We start from the raw sequence: 21,549 nt of genomic DNA on the forward strand, positions 1-21,549 counted from the left end.
ATTATAATAAAGCTACAATACAATCATCACAGCCTCAAGATGTGTTTGTCCCCCCCCCGTCCTCCTTGTTGCGGTGACGCTGCTGATTTGTTTTGAAGAAAAGAAGAAAAGAAATTCCAAAAGGCTCCCGTCAGAGATGGATGGGAGCTGAGGGGCACGTCCGACTGAAGTGACGAGGAACCAGGAGTTTTAAAATATACCAAAGTCGAAAGTGTGAGCCCTTCCTAGGTGCGTCCCACAATGGATCATGGTCATTGGAGTTTCAGAAAAAATGCTGAGGACACTGAGGACTTGACTGAGCCATGGTGGGCATGGGGATGTCGGTGACACCGCGCCTGGAACACGAGAGAAACCATTTCCAAATTCCGTCAGCTTTGATGATGAGGATTACATGTAATCTTATCAAACAGTAACAGTGGAGAGGGGAAAACAACACAAAATCAAAACAACCAAATTCAGAGTCCTCTCTGTTCCTTTGCCATCAGTGTCTTCCTTCATGCTAATTAGTGACTTTCTTCACATCCCCAGGCTCATAAAAGAGCCAATCAACTTCAGCGGGGAGATAGCGGTCTCGCTCAGTCACCCTTTACATTTCCTTTTACTGACCCTGAAGGAAGTCTAATGAAAAGGAGGCCCGTTACAGAGCAGCCAGCCGGCTTAAAGCCCCTGTCCCATGCTGAGAAAAGTCTCTCATTCCTCCAAGCCATCCCGCCCACCTCCCCGTATCAAACGACTAATTAGCTCACACCAGGAGATCAGATTCACACTTGACCAAACTATCCTGGTCACAAGCTTCCTTGACGTGAAAAAAGAAACACGAAAGCAATTGTTCGCTAAATATCTTTCATTATACCCCAAAATGTGGACAGTGTATATCCATCCCTTGTTCTACCTCATATATTAACTCCATTAATCCAAATGAATCGTTTAATTAACCTCTTAATGGAGAAAAACATCTTGACAAGGAAAAACATTTTCTATGAATTGTTTATAAATGTTCCAATTTAAGGCATCCTTGCTGTTCGTGTGGTTTAATGACTGCTTGCGCAGAGAGGGGAACCGTCATTAAGGAATCAGCGGGATTCTGAAGTTTCGAATGCACACGGCGTACTTGACATGCAAATAGCTTTCTAGAAGATTTCCCCGCTTCCACAACTGAGAACCATGATACAGGCTATTTTTCCAAGTTGCACATCTGCACATTCAAAACATGAATGGGAGAAGATATCCATGACGTGCAAGCCATGGAAGTCATGAAATTTCACGGGAAAAAGTCATCATTGACTCTTTAAAAAAGATAGAAAAAGTACAATTGGGTTTTGTGGGTCAAGACAAAGAATGACACCATAGATGTATCACCCAGTCACCTACATATATCCATCCATCCATCTTCCATAACAGTAACACTTGTCAAAGTCTTAGCCTGAAGCATTAATATCTATCCATCCATTTTCCAAATGGCTTATCCTATCTCGGAGCCTATCTCGGAAGCATTGGGCACGAGGCAGGGAATAACCCAGGATGGGGGGCCAGCCCATCGCAGGGCACACTTACATAGCATTCACTCACACAGGCACACCTACGGGTAATTTAGCAACTCCAATTAGCCTCAGTATGTTTTTGGACTGGGGGGGGGGGGGGGGAACCGGAGTACCCGAAGGAAACCCCACGACGACATGGGGAGAACATGCAGACTCCACACACATGTGACCCAACAGTGAGACAACAGTGCTAACCACTGCACCACCATGCCACCCCAGCATTAATATTAAGGATGATATTCCTAAAATACCTTTTAAGCTCTTGAATACATTGTTTGGCAGAACAAGCAAAGACACACACTTATCACGATTCGTAAAGCTGGTGGATTTTACACCCACAGCTACACCAATCAATGCTTGAAATAAAAACAACATGATGAATATTTCAGATATTACCACATTACCTTTATATTGCAATTCGTCACACGTACTCATGCACAAATGCACACGTTAATTCCCAGCGAGATTCTTTTTGCATCAAGCGATTTCCATTGAAATGAGCCTTAAGTAAGGTATACTCAAAGGCCTATGATTATGATTGGGGCTCTTTGTCTTTCCTGCTTTTCCTCAGATGAACAGATGTCTTTTTTATTGAGAGAATCCCAATTACGCGCAGCCCAGTCCCAGGGTAGAGATTTTAAATAACACGGCACATCTTGGTTGGGCTTGCCATGAACACGCTGTACAGCAGCACTCGAATAATTAGCAGCTTCCACATCAAAACAAAAACTCAACGCAACTGACGGCAAAAGTTTTTGTACAGTGCAAACTAGAAGCCTTGCATCCATATTTATGGATTTGTTAGCCTAATGGTCTTCATAGCATCCACTTGCTTAACATGATAACACAATGAAGATTGTCAACTTGACAAACATGTTGATCTCAAGAAAGGTAGACAGTAAGACCCAATGCAGCAGGTGCTTGTAGCAAGTACAGCAGTGAAGGATTGTTATTGTGGACAGATTGCACAAAGTATACTTGTGTCAAATTTGTATTTAGTGACTATTAAAGTCACTAAAACCTTAGTCCTAAGCAGTGAACATTATGACATATATATGCACTTGAGTGAGTAGCCCTGAAACTTCACACCCCATGCATGCACCGGTTTCTTGCTGCAGTCTGAAAACATGCAGTTTGGTGAGTCAGGGTCTGTGTGATGATTGGTAATGCTAATGCTAACTATGACAACCTTAACCCCCACCCTGCCCTAACCAGAACCAAAAGTAACCAAACAAAATACAAGAGGTTTTGCATTTTTAATTTCAGTCATACATTTTTATAAAATAGTGTCCTCCCATATACAGTAGGGACCAGGAAACTGGGCAAAGATGGGCATTCATCATGTTGTGGGGACATTTGGTCCCCACAAGGTAAGGTATACCTAGACCACACGCACACACACACCACATGCACTCACACACACGACATGAATAATACACCAGGCAACATTATTCTAAACATGACCCAGCAGACGCTTCTTCTTCTGCTGGTCATTTTAAACAGATTGGCGGGTAGGGGCATGTTCAAAGGGGATCAATCTTCCTTTTTTAAAGCTCTTTCAAGGGATTTTAGAATGTGTCCCCCGGACTTCTGCATGTAATCCGAATCCTAATAAAAGTGGTAATTAATCCCCGTGAGTTACAGTGAGGACTCTGTGCTCACCGCTCTGGAGACAGAGAAGTGCAGGCTGGTCACAGCAACTGACAGCTATTAATTATGCTCGAAATTTCACTGCCAGAAATAAAGACATACTTAGCAAGTAGAGCGTAGCTTGCATTCTTTTGGTCATTAATTGAACTGTTAGTATTTGAAGGTAAATTCACAATACTCTTATTTTGAGAAAGTAGCTGCCCATTACCCTTGAATTTATCCCATTTGTCCTGGTGAGGATTACAAATGCAGTGCAACACTAAACCCCCTCCCCCCATTCAGAAGTGCCACTAGAGATTTTAGACCCATGAAAGAATCATATTGGGCCCCCAACCCAGATAAATCCAATTATGTTTAAATTTTTAGGTCCCCTGTCACCCAGGGATACAGAATACAGCTCTTCCGGAGCCAAATGATCAATATATTCTCCACAGCATGTCAAGGGTCTGTCCTAAGGCCCCCGAATGGGGCTGGCCAAGGGATTTTTAGGGCTCTTTGGACCAACCCAGAATTTTGATTTAAAGGGCCAGTGACTCTACTCACTGCCAAGGAGCCTGATATTATAGCTTACATCACCAGGGTTAGGGGTTCAATGCCCACCTCTGATTCTGTGCATGAGTTGCAATTTAGTCCGGTAAGGCCAGTTGAGACCTCATAAGCTCATTGTATTGACATTTATACTACAGTACAATACCATTAATTCCCAAAACATAACACAAAGTAAATAACAATGGCAAGCCAACTGAATTTGATAAAATACTTTCAAATAAAAAAAGTAAATATGCTAACTGTTTTTCTAAAGGTCAACATGCTTCTTTTCGTTGTCATTTATTATACAAATAGCCTTAACATTTAATTAATCAGGCCTGAAACAATTCACCAGGCTCAAAGCACCAGTGATAAATATTTTACATTGTGTCATACAAAAAACTGACTCATACTGTATGTCAGTTTCATTGTAGATATTCTCCTGCTGAAAGGTGATGACAATGCATCCATTTAGAAACCCACCAGGAAAACTGAGATTATTGATGTTCTCTAGCACTGAAGTCATATGAAAAAAAACTATTAGCCTGCCAGTGCATGTCTTCCTAGAATGTAGAAAGGGTGAAAACCCAGTGTAATTAAAAATGACATGTTGACAAATTCTTAAAAAGGGATTTGCAAAAGAAGTTTGTCTCTCTTAGTTGTAACAGAGAATATAATTATAAGCTACCAAGGAAGCAACTGAATTTAAACTGAGAATTTAACAAAGAACACACATGAAAAACAGAAATTGTGACAAAAGCCTGTAAGGATCAAATCAGATCTGCCAGAACTAAAGCGTTCTTAAAAGAAAGAATATTAGTACTGAAAATGATTGGTAATACTTTTTAACTGCAGCGTCATAATGCATTCATTACGCATTCATAGAACATTTAGTGCACCTTCATAATGCATGTATAGAACATTCAGAAGCAGCATGTAAATATACCTTAACACCCTAACATCCCTCAACAGCTTTAATAAACATTAACAACAAACATTGTGTAATAATAACAAACATTGCAATCATATAATGTTTATTAATGTATATGAATGCATAATAAGGGGGCAGTTAATGTGAAGCATTACCAAATTATTTAAGCAGTTTACATTATTTAAAAAGAAAACTGTCTTTTAGTCCAATTTTTAAATAAATGGTTTTCACCTGCAATGTTATGTACCAAACCATTACTTTGAAGTATAGGGAAAGTACATAATGATTTCCTGACTTAAGGAACTAACATTCAGTTATTCTTTTGTGGAATAACTGATGTAGGCTTAAATGGCCATAACTTTGGCTGCCAGGGCTGTAAGAGATCACTGTGGTTTTGATAATAGGGGTGACTTCAGCAGAAGACTGAAATTGCTGGACCTTCCTGAGTCCTGTTGGCTAAAGAAGATACTTGCATGGACATCTAAGGACATCGTGAAGGTGAGTGCATGCTACTCAACTGGGCCGCCTGCCCGTTGCTTTGAGGCAGATTAACAATTACAAATGCTCTGACTTCAATGGTCAATCGTAGGAGCGTAGGAGCAGTAATTTAGGACAGAACCACACAAACCCATTATTTCACGTAAAGATTCTCCTTTGTCAGAAGAACAAAAAACGCAACCAATAGTAGTAGGAAAAGTCTTAGCAAACGGCAATCTTTTAATTTAGTTGAATGTCAGAATCAGGCTTGCTGGCAGACATGGGGAACCCTCCATCTTTGCACACTTTGTCCTCTTAAGGTTCATGCCTTGCAATATAACCAATAGCTTATTAATCAAAAATTTGTTAACTAATTAACCGCTGTTTTCCTAAAAGCATCATTTAAGTCCTTAAATTTCCCTGGACTATTGAAACATAAAAAGATTACATTATGATGTGATGTGACTGACCCAACATTAGCAATGATAAAGCATACAGAAAACAGAACACCTAACCCAATTCTAAAGGAAAATGCGACTGGTAGCTATGGAATTCCAACTCTCCTAGATTAAACCCTTTAAATTCCTGAAACTGTTCTTAATGGTAAATAATTCTATACAGTATCATGGAAATAAAATGGGCTTGGAGTCCTTTAAATAAAGATCTATGCATGTTTAATGGCTTGCCACATGTTTGCTCAGCCGAAAAGCAAGCATAGAATGAGAGTATTCATTTGGGCTGACCCCTCAGCTAACGACATACCATTTCAACAGCAATTACAGAGCAATTACACCCATTATTGGCCAGCTAGTGATTTATGCAGTTCGCAGCATAGTTTCTTTACTAATTATGCACAATATAGGGACGGTAGAATGTCCTCCCACAGAAAAGGGCTGATGGCAAGGCTAACTATGCTTCCTCTCGGCGGCAGTGCCTGCCACCCGTTTACCTAAAAGCAGCTTAAAAGGCATATTGCTCTCCAGTGAAAGCAACAAGGACTATTCTATTAGAGACATGAGAATGTTTCAGCGGTGGCAGTCTGCCGATCTGGGGCTGTAATCAAAACTGATGGTGTCTTTGCAGGTTGAACTCCTGTAGGGGAATCAGGGGAGCCATTCATGGCGAGCTTGTGTCAACAGAGGCATTACCAACTGGCCTGTTTGTACTTCCCTGGAAGCACACTGTCAACGTCAACAAGCCCACCCAATAATAACTGAATTATAATAAGGTGCTAGTTGACTGAAGGGAAACACCCAGTTTTGAATCTTTTATTTATTATTTACTAAAAGTCCTCAATGAACAACATTATCACAAGGTCAGTAAATACTAAGCCCACTATCAATGACGGTCATTCAATCACTGGGTATTTTAGTAGGGCTGGCAAAATTAGGGCATTAATCACTGCAATTAATTTTAAATATGTGACAAGTTAAAACGAAGTACCACAATTAACTCGATTAACATAATTAATGCGCTTAACGCAATTAACGATGTCATCGCGCAGTGCATTATGAGGCAACCACATAAACCATATAAATGACTGCTAGACACTTTTTTGTACCGCTATCATTCATGATCTACTACATTGTTATATCTGAAAAGTACATCCTTTTGTGATTATTCTACATTAGTTTAGTGACTGATTTTACATTTAAATATGCATTATAATAAGCTTTAGTCTTAAGAAGAAGTTTTTAATCGAAATTAATCCAGATTAATTTTTCGTAAAATTTGCAATTACTTTTTTACTTTGCGACTGCTAATTTTTTAATCGACTGACAGCCCTAGTATTTAGTTTTACTTGATATCAAGACCGCCTGCCCACCAGGCAGTGGTCCACATTCCATCCATTAGTTTTCATAATATTGAGTCAAAATGTTTCTATTTCACTTCTGCCCACATTAGAAAATGACATAATGAAGACTGGTGTCACCATGTTTTAAAGCTTAAGTTACTTTGAAATAGTGTTGGGGTCGGCATGGATGGGCTCATTTTCCCAGAGGGGTCATGCTCTTCCAGACACTGATCCTCCACGCTCATGCATCAGACTGGGCACATCCATCAAAGTGCCTTTTGCTGCCATTCATTGACTAACTGTGTCTTCGGTTTAGCTGTGTGTCATTTCTAGTGTCAGTGGATGCAGTGTCACTCCTTGCTGCATCCAACATGTTCAACGTTCCTGCTATACTCTACTTGTGGGACTGATTTTTGAAATTTCAAGTTCTAGGCAACTTGATCCATGACTTTGCTGCTCCTCTTTCATCATCAACACCATGAGCAAAGCATGTTAGCACCACATGACATAGATCAAGTCTGTTTTGTTGAAATATGAGATTCGGATGTTAATGTTAAGTTTCGTGGGGTTAACATGGCTAATGACAAAATCTTCAAATCCTCAGTAAAACACGTTAATTTTAACGCATTCTTGCGCATGCCTCTTTTCCCCAGAGTACGAGAGAAGCATGCAGCCTCTTCTGACCATGTGCACCATAAACGGCACTTCTTCCTGTTATTCCAGCATTTAGCTCAGCCCGTTTGGCCACGGGCACCAGCAGCCAGCCAGAACTTCAAAGTATGTCCTCAACCCCTCTTCTTTTCAACTCCGCATCCGTCGAAGCTCAGCCGGGAAGATGAGGCCTGCTGAGACAATGCATAAGGGATGAGCCTTCTGGAGACGACTGACTGCAACGTACAGAGACGTGCAAAAATCTAATTTCGAAACCATTGCGTGATTTCCACAGATTTGCAGCATCCCTTCTGACAAGCATCTTTCAGCTCTGTGGGTGGTCTGTAATTTACATTAGAATCTTCTGTTCTTTAAATCTGAGTCCATTGTGTGTTTGATTACATCATTATTGCATCCCTGATCTTGTTATGAAATACTGATTCACAATTCCCATTTTGTCTCAGAACACATCTGCATGTTTTTTTTTTATTTTTTATTTTTGACAAGCTGCTAATATATAAGAATAAACTTTCACAGATGGCCGGTAAACCGGTTCTCGTAAAGGTGTTAAATTGCAAAATAAGTTCAAAGCCATAGAAGTTGAACACACAATGGTACAAAGGAACAAATGAGTAAACCGAATATGTTTCGAATCGATACTCTGCAGCCTCACCAAAGGCTTTAATGTATCAAAAGCTTCACTTGTTTAGCTGTAGGCCTGCTGAGAGTTTAAGTACATTTCTTTTCCTTGCAAATTATTACAAGCGAACACTTTCATGATCAAAGTGTGAGCTTTCCAGATAAACACATGATGTTCCCCAACATGGCATACGGCACTGAATGCAGGATTCTTCCTACCGGCAAAAACAAGACTCCATCTGTACACCACAGCCACAAATCATTTAGGAACAACAGGAGGAGAACTGACTTGATAACCAGTAGTGACCTCTAGGTTTGAGTAGACGCTCCTGATACCCGAAGGCCTTCAAAATTTGAGCAACATATCAACTAGTCTTTCCCCTAATCGCTGGACAGTCTTCGTAAATGATAACAGAGAAACCCGATTCATCGGAATCTCCAGAAGCACAGGTGCAGCGCAGTATCTTTGGTACAACACAGTTCTGCAAAAGTTGATCCTTACAGTTTAAAGCACTGTTTTTCAGTCCGATCCTCGGGGACCCCCCAGACCGTCCACGTTTTTGCTCCCTCCCAGCTTGGGGTCCCACAGGACTGGCTCACAAACTGAGAAATACACTGCATTGTTATAAATGTCCTGTGAAAGTGTCCTTTGGGCAAAAGTGCAAGGAACCTGCAACCAAATATAAGGCGCGAATCACAGGTATGTGAAAACAGGCACCGGCGCTGATTTTGGCAAAGAGTGACAGGTGACCCAGCTGAGGATCCGCGAGAGCAAACGCTTTCCCGCTAAGGAAATCAGCTGGAGATTGGCGGATAGTTAGGCTGGACAGAGTGCACCAGGATGCTAGGATTGGAATTTGGGTATGTTTGGAGGACACCATTGTGTCAGAGGACTTGGGAAATCCCCAAGTGGGTAAAAATTGTCAACTGAGATGGGGGGATGGGGGTGGCAACCACTGTGTGTGTGTGTGTGTGGGGGGGGGGGGGGGGTGCAAAAAATTCTTTTAAACCACTAATGATTGGTTAAAATTTGTCTGTCTCCATTGGATGGCCAGACGGTCTGATCTATCAGTATCTCACTGCAGCAGAGATCATGTGCTCGGCTTAGGAATGAGGCACAGTGATTTAATAGAGATGTATGGTGTACAGCATATGTACTGCAGCGGGAAGTGCTGTCTTCGAATTAATCATCCCTGCACAGCGTGTGCCGGCTCTGCGCGACTCCCGTGCCGCCCCAGGAGTGCTGGCATTGACAATGAGCCCCACTGAGTCTGACCTCGCTCGCTGTACCCTGCTTCCCTGATGCACAAACACAGGGGCGGCTTGCGAGAACAGCTAGCTACTTGTCACGACAACGGGGAGAAGCATCACGCAGAAACAACCAAACCAAAAGGCAGAAATCAATGCCACATCTGTCTATAAGTATCACCCTCAGGCCAAAACAAAAAATCAAATGCACTAATAGCCACTGAAATGGTGACAATAAAAAGGACAAGGGATTATAGCACATTATTACCTAGCGTGAATCGTACACTCAAAACCCAATCAGCTTCGTACTGATGATGCGTAGGATTTCGATGCACGCAGTACAAAGTAGTGTCATGCAATCCAAGCACTATGAGACTACATCGAGCGCACAAGTCATCTTCATATTCATTTCCTAAATATGTCTAAATGCATCCCTCTCAAAATACACTCAATGATGCAACTAATACTTCTGGAATGTGTAACAACGACGACGGGAACCAGTCATCGGGATTTACTGATCTGCTCCATGAAAAGATCTGTAGGTGGAGGAGATGGCAAGCACATTCTCAATTCCCATCTCGCCTGACTCAGAGTTAATATTAAAACAACATTATAGCTCAAACTGCCAAAACCCAGGAGAGAGATATTTCCGAAACACTTCAGGAAGCTCCTCCGTTCCAACCGGCAACCTCCCAGCTTAACGCGAAATGCGTTTAAGTGTTTTCCACTTGCATAGAAGATTAAAGCAGCTTCACTGCAGTTTTTTAAGTCGATGTATTTAGGACAACTGCAAAACATCTCCATTAAAAAAAAAAACTCCTTCACAAACTCCAGCCATGTTCTCTTCTGCTGTAAAATTCCCCACGAGCTCACACTGCAAATTGTGTTTGAAATGTAAACAAAAATCAGTATTACAATACGTCCATATATTGTTTCCTCCTATTTAAATTGCTTAAGTGAAGGATGCATTGGAAAATAAGATTATGATTCTCTTCTAAATCTATGACAAATGCAAACGCAATCTCTGCATTAAGACCTCTTTTGACACCACAAATGAAAACAAAATCAGTCATTCACAATCAGCAAAAAGGCAGGTAAACACTTAAACCAATAAGCACACTGGCATCCACTCACAGGCATATGAGAATGAATGCAATGATCTTCATTAAGCTGAAGTGCAGGTTTGTTAGTGGACAGTACGTGTGAATACGGAAGAGCTACACTGCATTCTTGTGGCTATCAGCTCAACTGCTGCGTTTATTAGCAATGCACCAAAAATACAATCCCATCTCGCAGCTGATGGAGGAATGGATGCAAGCAATTATGCAATAGGCAACGTATTTTGGTTAACCTTTTCAAATGGTGCGGTGGGACCTAAAGTTGGTCGTGGAGTGTGTGGTTTAAAACAAACAAAAATACCCCCATTATACACAACTTTAATCCTGAATTATCCTGAAACCAGTTAACAGCCTCTGCATTATACCATCTATATCATCAAATCTTGAATTCTATCAGACTGACATTGAAATACACAAGAGAACAATCAGTCAATGCAAGTCATACACCCCTCATCATGCCTCGATTACAGTCAATAGACAATGCAGCTGACATTTGATAAGAGAACACCAATATTCTGAGGGTCGGGCATGTCTGCTGTTAATTGATTACTTAAACACGGGAGTTCTCAGATAATTAAATAGACAATTACATATGTACGTTTATTCCTGATTCCCTTTCTACAATTCAATGTAAAATATTACTACTCTTCACTGATGCATCTTACCAAGGACACCTACCCTCCACACATTTTCTCACCAACAGGAGGCAGGTTCCAGCTACCTATTGTTGCCGGTGTCAGCTGATACGCTTAAGGATTTTTTTAAAAAGAACATTTTTGATATTTTTCCTTTGTACATAGTTTTATTTTGTAGCACAATGTTATTTAAATTATCAATTACACTGAATGACGCCCATTCAAAGAGCTGACTTCAAACTTCGTGTTAAAACTTCAGGTGTCCTCCTCGAGAAGTAGTCGCAGGCGAGTTACGTGAAACTCTTATTTTAAACATCAAGAAAGTCGGTAAAGTCTAAGCATGATTATGCTAAATTAGCAGTTTCCTGCCAAATTTTTGGTTATTACTCTCAAGCATGTGCAACGACTCAATTAATATTCAAGCTCCCCCAGGCGATCGCTGCAATCTAGCGCGTCGTTACTAAGTATCGTTTATTGATCTTCATAACCCCAAGAACAGACACGACAATATACTTAGGTCCCCTAATGAAATCGCCAAATCGGAGTATCCGTGTCGGATTATGATAAATGCCTATACAACCCTGCCTTGAGTGCATCGCTGGTTTGATCATTCATGGGCGTGTCACAGGCTGATCACACACATTCATCCCGTAATAAGTGCATTTGGCCCCCACAGAATGTTTAAGCATCCAGGTTCATATCACGGTAAAAATGCCAACCACAGCACTGTCATAACGGCCTGCCGCGATTTGCATTCAGTCGGCAATGACGCATCGGGTACCTTTAAACGTCCTTCTCCGTAAAATAGCCTGGAAGAAAAGCATTTTCCCGACGCGTCTTCCAGCTCCGGTATTATTATCCCTTGTGCGCTAAACCGCGGGACATGCCGGAGCTGTGGGACGGACTCTAGCAACTTGCTTCTCTCTCACCTCACATCACTCCTTTCTTCCCCCATCCCTCTCTCCGCCCCTGCCGGTGCTCAAAATAACGGGCCAAACAACGGGAAAAAAGTCAGTATCACAAGCAAACAAACAACTATGATATTTCTTACTAAACAAAGGCGGGCGAATTCAATTCTCCTGTCTATATACCATCAATGTCCAATTGTGCAGCATTTATCTTTTTCATCTTACTCGCTGAATATTACAAGAAGTAACCGTGAGAATAATCTCCCTCTCGCCTCTCTTGCTGTCTGATTAATACATGCAAAGTATATGCTCAAAGCCTTCGGGACTTTTCATGCCCTACTTTTTATGCGCTGTTTTCCCTGAATTAAACTAGGAGATAAACGAGTTTATACAAGAGGGAAGTCCAACAACTTTTTCAGCTCTTACACTGATACTAACTGCTATTCACAGGGCCAGAGATGCCAGGTCACCTACTGCATCTTGGATGATGTTGTCTACTTGACAATAAATATTAACAGGTATTTTACAAACAAACAACAAAAGTAATCATTCGAAGGTAGATTAGCATGTCATATTTTTAGTAAAAAGTTAATTGAGTGTGATCTCTCAAAATACGTAGTCTTGCCATTTGTCTAATCTTTCAGACACATTCATCAATCTTTCAACCACTTCTCAATGTGATAGGGTCATTGTTTAAAGAGCAGTTAATTTTAGGATAAGAAACTATACTGGTCCTCGTCTAAATAAATGATTAAATAATGAATTACTTCCAAAGCACTTTCAATTAGATGGGTGGGAAGGTTCTTAATTATTAATGATTGCACTTTATCTGCTTTCTATTTTTCTTGAAGGACAAAACACACACAATCAAGGAATATAATAGAGAAAATGGAAACACATCCGTTCATGATCTGTAGTCTTCACAAAACAGTGTCAAGCAAGCAGCTCCCGTTGAAGGTCTACCGTAATACATAGAGTAGCAACACCTCATAAATACACCTTAGGGAAATTCTCTCTTTGCATGCCCCATCTCGCTCTCCATGAGACACACATGCAGGTGAGAGCAAGCTTGGGGGTCACAGCACAGGGTCAGTCAGCATGCAGCGCCCCTGTGGTGAGGGGTTAAGGGCCTTGCTCAAGGGCCCATGGACATGTGACTATTCTTCTGTAGCCCCCAACTGGCTGATCTTCTGATCAAACATACAGAAGTTCAGCCTGCTAATCCACACATCGCTACACACACCAGACCTTCAGAAAAACATTTCACAGAAAAAAAAATAAAATTAAACTAGGGCACCCTGTGTGGAGTTTGCATGCCCCCCCCCCCCCCCCCCCCCCCCCCCCCCCCCCCCCCCCCATAAACAAAACAAACAGAACATAAAAGAAATATTGTGGTTTCCCGCTCCTGGTTAGTGCCATGGCAGTATTTTAAGAAGCTCCTTGTTGCTGTTGCTATTATTCTTGCAGTTCCAGGTGGTCTCCCTAGGGGGCAGAATGACTTTATAACCTGGGGGTTGCCGCCACTGAGGGAGGCTATTTAAGGCAGCATTTGGAGGGCTGTCTCTCTCTTGGTGTGTTCTTCAGCTAGTTAGGTAGCAGTGTGCTGATTTGTAAAGTGTGGCAATGGCAGAAAACAGTCTTTCTTAAAAGGCTTAAAAAACTGAGAACCTGAGAACAAGTGAGGCTCATCAGAAGCCAGGTAGGATAGAAATCCTATTGGACGGTAGCCCTCCAGGACCGGAATTGGAGACCCCTGATTTTCCGGACAAGACCATTGTTACCTGCTGCCTGTCCTCATGATTTCTGTCTTCTGTCCTCTGTCCTTTCATTCATCACCTGTGGTCATCCCCGAAACAGAATGTTGCATTTCTCTCATCTAGCATTGGTACAAAAAAGGGAACACATGCAGTGAGGTGGGCTGTGGGGTTTCGTGCTTAGTAAAGAAAAGCCTGGCAGATAAAAAAGAGAGAGAGAGAGACTTTCAGAAGCATCCGGAGATCAACCGTATATAAAGAATAAGATGACAGCAAAGGAGCTAAACTCAATCGAGATGCACAGTCAAACTTTCATCTGTATCTTTCCCCGCCCACAGTGTTCACAGGTGGGCTAAATCCAAACCCAGAGGCACATCTTCAAGACAAATTCACACACTGTACAAATAAGATGCTCACGGTTAATCTAAGATAGCAGACCGAATCATAACATAATGCCAAGCAAATATGTGTCAGGCGTATTGTAGATGTTATTAATAGCAGCTCAACATTTTTCATTAGCTGTCCATCTAGTAGGTTGTTTCACATACACTGTAAACATTTGAGCATGGCCCAATTTATTTAATTTCATTTATTCATTTATTTTATTTTCTGGCTGTTTTATATTTTATATTTTTCCTACTTCTAGTGTTTGGAGGACATTAATAAACCTAACAATAATTTATCACTACCATTCCTCTCAGTCGTCCTAAACTGATTAAACATCCTACCCCTTTGAAGACACAGCAGTTAAATATATAAATTAGTGAGTCTGACTGGAAAAAAGCCAGCAGATTTAAAAAGGTCAGGAAACAACAAGTCTAACAAAGTACACAGAAGGAAAGAAAGAAGAAAGCTGGCCGAGAGCCTCAGGCCATGTTACACCGTGCAAATAGGGTACAAAACCAGCGACTGGCAGGTAATGTTCGAAGAAGTCTGGCCATGAAAAATAACTATTAAGGATTCTTTCAAGACAGTGCAGAGAGGATGGAAAGACTTCAAATCCTTCAACGACGATCCACTGGAGAACAGGTCTAGCGCCAACATCCACAAAAATTCCAACTCAAATAGCATTCATCGATTTTTTTTTTTGCAGTTAAAAAAACCGCACAGTGTAACTTTGGAATCTTTCAGACTTTCAGGATTTTTTTTATTCGATTCCACTTCTTCAGCCACTATAAAACTCTTTCAAACTGTTTTTTTTTTTTTTGATCTCAGGTATCTTTGGAACATCGCTGGATAGGTATTTCACAATACGTGGTACTAGCAATTTGTATTGTTAGACAAATATTGTGATTGCGCTGCTTCATCTACATTTTGGATACTGAATTCTTTCTTTTTTTTTGTAGTTGACTCATTAGGATGCCATGTTTTAGATGAAAGAATATTACAATGGCTAGGAAGAAGATGACGACATCCAACATGCATCAGTGCCAGTGAAAAAAGACAAAGGTAACTTGGCATTAGCTGTTATTTATCTGGCTGTGCGGAAAATCGCACATTTTATCTTTGCTTTGCCTAGATCTATGAGGCATACGGAGCGTAAGAAGACCTGCTTGGCGGGAAGACTAGACCTATTAACTTGAGCACCAAAGGCTGCTTGAGGACGACACCATAAAGAGTCAGGCATACCAGCCAGGGGGGCACTTTGACGTTTCCAGCCCCTTCGGTTTTCTTAGCAGCCAAATTGCCTTTTCTGACATAGACGTGACCATCCACAGGGGACGGCCCTTCAGCTGAGCGATCTTCATCGTGCTCCCGCTTTCCTCAGACTCCATAATCTTTCCGCCTCCACATGAGTTCTTCTGGACCTTCCAGACTAATCTAAACACCACAGAGATCAGCCGGGATAGAGAGATTTCACTGTATGTCTTCTGTTTTCACAGATATGGACACAAAGTAGTGAAAACTTCATGGTAGGATGTCTTTCAGCCCAGTGATGGATACAGTTGTTTTCATCGCAAATGGCACATACCATATGGACACGATTTCTACCCACATCACACAAACTACATGTATAACACGCACCTGTGATGTTATGCAGTTTATAGATTAGAGTCAACATTTCCACCTTAAGTGTGCAATATATATCACTATACTGTATATCTCAACTTTCATTATCTGGGATGTACACTGCAGCTTACCAATAGTAGAGTAAACTGACCACATTTCACTGGAGTACCCGTGAAGGATTTCTATGCAAAACCCAACTGAATGATTTTACTTTCCCTGGATGGCAAAGCATAGGAAAAAAAAATCACTGTTTTGTTAGCAAGGGCCTCAATTAAAACATTAAACTGGACCATTGACACAAGACCTACATCAATCAATTTGTTGAGTACATTTATTTTCCTCTGGCTTTATACATCACACAAAGGAAATACCCCCCCGCCCCAATCTTATTAGCAAAAGGTTTCCCACCCAAATCCACATAAAACATAACAATAGTTTTGGAAAAAATATTTGGCCCACCTGAGCTCACGGACTCCTTTATTTCCTGAAGCGCTATGTAATTTTTCAATTATGCTGAATAGCCTTTGCTCTGTTTAAGAGATAACAGCCCATCTCTTCATAAAGATATAACCAATTAAAAGAGCAGCCCTTCGCGAGTAAGTGCGGCTCAGCAAATCGGCGACATCCGAGATACGGATTGCAATTGTGTCATTGTTTAATGGTGACATTATTCAGGACATTATTGACATTTTTGTTTTTCAATTGCCCAGGTTCATGAAAAACGAAAAAAAAAAAACGAGGTAATATCTTCCTGAAACGCGTCCCCCACCGAGTACAAACTGATTACTGTGAGACGGACTGTTTCATGATTGAGAAGAATGTCCTACGTTTTTGAGCTATGAATAGAGAGGCGTACCACATGCATGTTACTACAGTACATGCATCTCCGTTCTTATCCAATTGGAAAGGACAGTTGCCTCATAATAAATAAGCAAAAGAAGGCAGCCCTGATCCTACAGAGATCGTACTACACATGCTTGACCTGCTAACCTGTTTATTACTTTTTTTAGTGTTTATTTCACATATTACATAATTTCTAATTAAATCCAAAGTAGTGGCTTTAGCCAATTCTTTTGTCACCACATAGACAGAACACAGGAAAAATGTACTGTATGACTCCCATGTGACGCATCTCAGAAAGGGGCACTTACTGTAAACCACTCACTAAGGGGCACTTTAACCCCTCACTAAAGATTAAACAGAACCTTTGTGCCGTATTATTGGGTATCAATATAATCCTGACCTAGATAATAGTATGAGTCCGAAATTCTGCAAAATCTAAAGCTAAAAACAATTAGCTATAGAGAAACAACTGACTACAAGCAAATTTTAATTTTTAAATATACGCAAGTTGCAGCAGCCAGGTAAGATGGAACCAGATACATTTTAGACAATGTGTGTAGCTTCTAACAATGTGTTGGGCACAGAATGCTTCCTGTAAGCATCTTGTACATCAAGCATTGTAAAGGCCTCATGACATTTAATGTGTTTATATACTGTAACATATAAATGTAGAGATCACACTTCCTATGGGGACCCTATGCATGACACACTGTCAGCAAAAATATATAAATATACAAATAAAATCATTAATGCATATTATGTTATACCACATTAAGCTTGTGTGTAAAAAACATAAAATATGCGATTATTTGATATACATTAGAATTAAAGCATTATCATTTCATCCAGACCACGTAGATTTTATTTCTGCAGCTTCATGCTTGGACCCCTGCCTCTCCTTTACCTTCTCAGAGCATCGTAATAATTGTTTGCTGTCATTTTTAACCTCAGGTTAATCCCAAACCAGTGTAATCGCTTCCAGTGGTGACTCATAATTGTACAGAAGCAGCAAAGCAGCACCATCGACATGTTGGTGACTGGGCTCAGCCCACCTACACCTCCTCTTGAACACTCTCCCGTTGTGTATTCCTCCCACCACGGTTACTGTTCTACCTAGTGATGTTCTGCAGTGCACTTGGTTTGGGGGGGGGGGGGCAGGGTCTCTGGGGGGCCACTCTGAAAGGGGAAAATTAGCTGACCTAACACTTCATTTGGCACCAACGCAGGAGCACGCATGCGAGCGCAGCGGGGACTGGTGTCGGAGCAAGTAGACGGTATCCGAGCAGCTCCTCCCCATGGTCATGGTAACCAAGGTGTTGGCGTGTTAAGCGACTATGGCGCATTTGCTCACGCGGCAGACTTTCTCACGCAGCTACCTTTGTTATTTATTAGCTACCCCTGGAATGCACCTCGGCTCGCACGTTCCGCGGTTTTACGCTGACGCTTCAGGTCAGCTAACGGGATACTGGCGCTTCCTGGCCCAGAACCCGAAAAACTCAAAAGCTTCGGTGCAGCTCCCAGCCTGTTTAATTTGGTCCTTCTTAATCATGTAAGGGCATCGATTGCCCCCCTCCCCCACACACATATCTCTACTGAACAACGAAGACCAAATATTTAAAATGGCGAAAGGCTGTAAAGCACAGAAATTCTGTATCGGCATTGCTATTGTAACTTGGCATTAGCAGTTACTTAGCAGACACTTTTAGCCCAAGCGACCCATATTTTTTGAGAAAGCAGGGTGAGTAAGTCCAAACACAGGTACAAGCTTGTAACTCACTGGGCCACACACTGCCCCATCAGGGCTCTGGGCATGAGCTGCCTCATTCTACACAGCCCAGTGTTCTCTGACCAGCTCCTTAATTATTATGCTATAATTAACAAATCATGGCTGTGCGATATGACGATATGTATCGGGTGACGACATAAAAATGTTCGTAGTTTCATATTACGCTCGATCGTTTATTTTGTGGTGTCGCAAGATGCACAGTTTACAGGAACATTTTTTCATCATTTGGGTGGCAGTTTGCAAGGTTACGTGCCTCATGGGATGTGACACTTGTATGGAAGTTCTTATCTGTATCCCACAGAAGACTATCCACAAATATGGACCACGATCCCCAAATATTTAACTATGCACAAATAAGTATTTTTTATTTGGGTTGTGTAAAATAATACCCATAAAAATGCGGAGCGATTCCCACACGTGAAGCGTGTTTTGTACATTTGTGGATCCCTTCCCGTTTATTTGTGGATCGCATTACATTTGTGACCCACTCCTTTTTATTTGCTGATTTTTGTCCAATTCCTACCACAGGTGATCTGTAGAAAAAATCCATCGGTTTCCTCTGACGGAGCGTTTTCTCTCCCGTGACTCGTGAGTATTACCAGAACAGTAATACACGGGGTGCACTGCTAACTCAGCAAACCTGGCTGTGTGTTTCTTGCGCACAGGTTGTCCATTTGCAAAACACTGCGTTTGGCAGCAGGTCAAGTTGTTTTAGTCAGCGCCAAGCAAAACGTCGTATTCTTTGTAGCGTTTCTGAATTCTCTGTGGATTGTTACTGTGGGGATTCCTCATGGACCGAATTTTACTGTACATTTTTGTTTTGGATTTTGCTGCATTACCCTTATTGGATGGGTTGCTTTGGATTTACTTGCTCTTCACGGTGAGCTGCCCTGCTGTTTTGACTGTGTTGTCTTGACTGTGGTGTCTTTCCTCTGCATGCCTGCCCTATCACATTCCCTTATTTATTCAATGAATCACCTGTTTGTGTTTTTACGGTCCTGGCAAGCAATCACAAAAGAGTGAAATCATTAAATTGGGTCATAAATGATATCGAACTTTTATCGAAGGAAATTGAAACATGATAATTATCGTTATCGCTTTATCCCTAAGCCCTAATTTCCATCTGAAAGAAATATTACTGTCAGACTGATTTGACAAGGTGCAAGCACATTGTATCCTGCGACAAACGGTAGACTTGCCTCTTAACATATTCTCTAATTAATTACTGCCCCATGCCATTAACGCCATCACCTCTGATGATTTTTTTATTACAGATATTTACCTTTTGCCAGGTCCAGCCTTCTGTATTGCTGTACACATGGGCATTAGGTAAGTGAAAACGTAATTTAATAACAGAATATCTCGCATCCACAGACAAATTTCCTTTCCTCTTCCTCTAATTGCCATTACATGCAATTTGCCAACATGCACTAGTTGTGTCAAGCTACGACACTGACAGGATCAAAAATTCATGGCTCTGAGCGGAGGCGGACAAGTCAACAAGGCGGCCCCTCTGACATCGGAAGGACTTTGATCACGGAAACACCAGAACCGCTCGAACCCGCTAGCATCCCAAACATGCAGGTCCGTGGGGATTCCACGCCCCTCGTCAGGAACAGGTATGCAGGATCGGGGGTGGGGGGGGGGACCACCTCCCCACCCCTGACAAACACACACCTCTACACTCCTACCCCTGAATCGACACCTAGCAGGCAATAGCGCAAATGCTGAATTTGACATTTACCTGATGGATTATATAAAATATCATCCTCAACCGTCAGAATAAAAATTCCATAAAAATTCACAAATTTTATACAAAATGACACTGTTGAGAGAACAGAGTCAGTCACTGGAGAAAGTGAAGGTTAAAAGCTTTGCCTCAGCACCCAGTGTTGAAATCATTCTGCCTAAGTGGGGATTTGAACCGACAAACTGCCTATGACTGAGCCGCACATCGCCCTCAACCTGGGGCTTAAATCCAGGTCCTTCGGCACTTTAGCAGGGATTGTCATTCAGTTGAGCAATCCTGTTAACAGCTACAACCTCACAGCAATCAGCTATTCCTTATGTTTAATTGGAACACGGGATTTAGCCTGTTTTAAGTAATTAATCAAAATTAGCATGATTGTCTCACACCTCGAGTGACTAGGGTTCGATTCTCTGCCCCAGTTCTACGTGTGAGGAGTTTACGTGTTCTCCTCACGTCGTTGCGGGATTTCCTCCGGGTACTCCAGTGTCGCTCCACAGTCCAAAAACATGCTAAACATACTAAAATTGAACAGGAGTTGCCTAATTGTCCATAGGTATGAATGATACCCCATCCTGGGCTATTCCCTGCCTTGTGCCTGTTCAGGCTCCAGAGCCCCATGAGCCAGCATAAAACAAACAGGCATGGAAAATATGAATGAATGAATAATTGAAAATGATCTTGCCAGGTATCAGCTGGCTCCAGAGGCCAACAAGTGCAAACAGCATCCGTTATGCAGTGCACAAGTCATGTGAACAACGTCACTTACTTCAGAGATTTAAAATGATTTGTACGTCACGCATTTAAAATGAAATGTATATAAATATCTGCTTATCAATAATCAGCAGAGGGGCACTTAGTACTGCATGAACCCAACAGACTAGCCGATACAAATACAGGAACAGGAATCGCAGGCCCCTATTGGTTGGCATTAGCGCAGGGTTGTCCTCAGTCAGGTGACATGCTGGCTGTCTGGGTCAGCGCCTGGGTCAGAGACGACGAGAGGTCAAGATGCACAGACCAGAACCACAAAGGCTGGAGCATTGAACTGAGCAGGAGAGTAAAGGTGTTGGACAGAAGGGAGGATGCTGACAGCCATGAGCTCTTCTGGGGGGGGCGGCCAATGGAGTCACGGGCACCTGTACAAAACATATAGCCACTCCTGTTGCCTTCATAAATAAATAAATTGGGCTGAAAACAATCCCCCCCCCAACAACCCCCACGAAATCAGTATGCTTCCTCCCTCATTTCCCTTTCATCAATGGGACCAGAAACAACAACCCCCCCT

At 41.8% G+C, this 21,549-nt stretch overlaps 1 protein-coding gene across 4 annotated transcripts in view; it reads right to left on the reverse strand.

The window, feature by feature from the left end:
- Positions 1 to 21,549, reverse strand: part of grip2b (glutamate receptor interacting protein 2b) — a 107,051-nt gene that overhangs the window by 60,562 nt on the left and 24,940 nt on the right. Inside the window, exon 1 of one of the 4 annotated variants that reach the window (XM_049023867.1) lies at positions 11,995 to 12,058. The exons of the other annotated variants lie outside the window; for them this stretch is intronic. Within the exon in view, the coding sequence (XP_048879824.1) occupies positions 11,995 to 12,037 (43 nt within the window). The 5' untranslated portion in view covers positions 12,038 to 12,058. Of the gene's footprint in view, positions 1 to 11,994; positions 12,059 to 21,549 lie in introns of those variants that run through there. 4 annotated transcript variants of the gene reach the window in all.

This window comes from Brienomyrus brachyistius, chromosome 8, assembly GCF_023856365.1.
Source record: "Brienomyrus brachyistius isolate T26 chromosome 8, BBRACH_0.4, whole genome shotgun sequence".
NCBI classification, from domain to species: Eukaryota; Metazoa; Chordata; class Actinopteri; order Osteoglossiformes; family Mormyridae; genus Brienomyrus; species Brienomyrus brachyistius.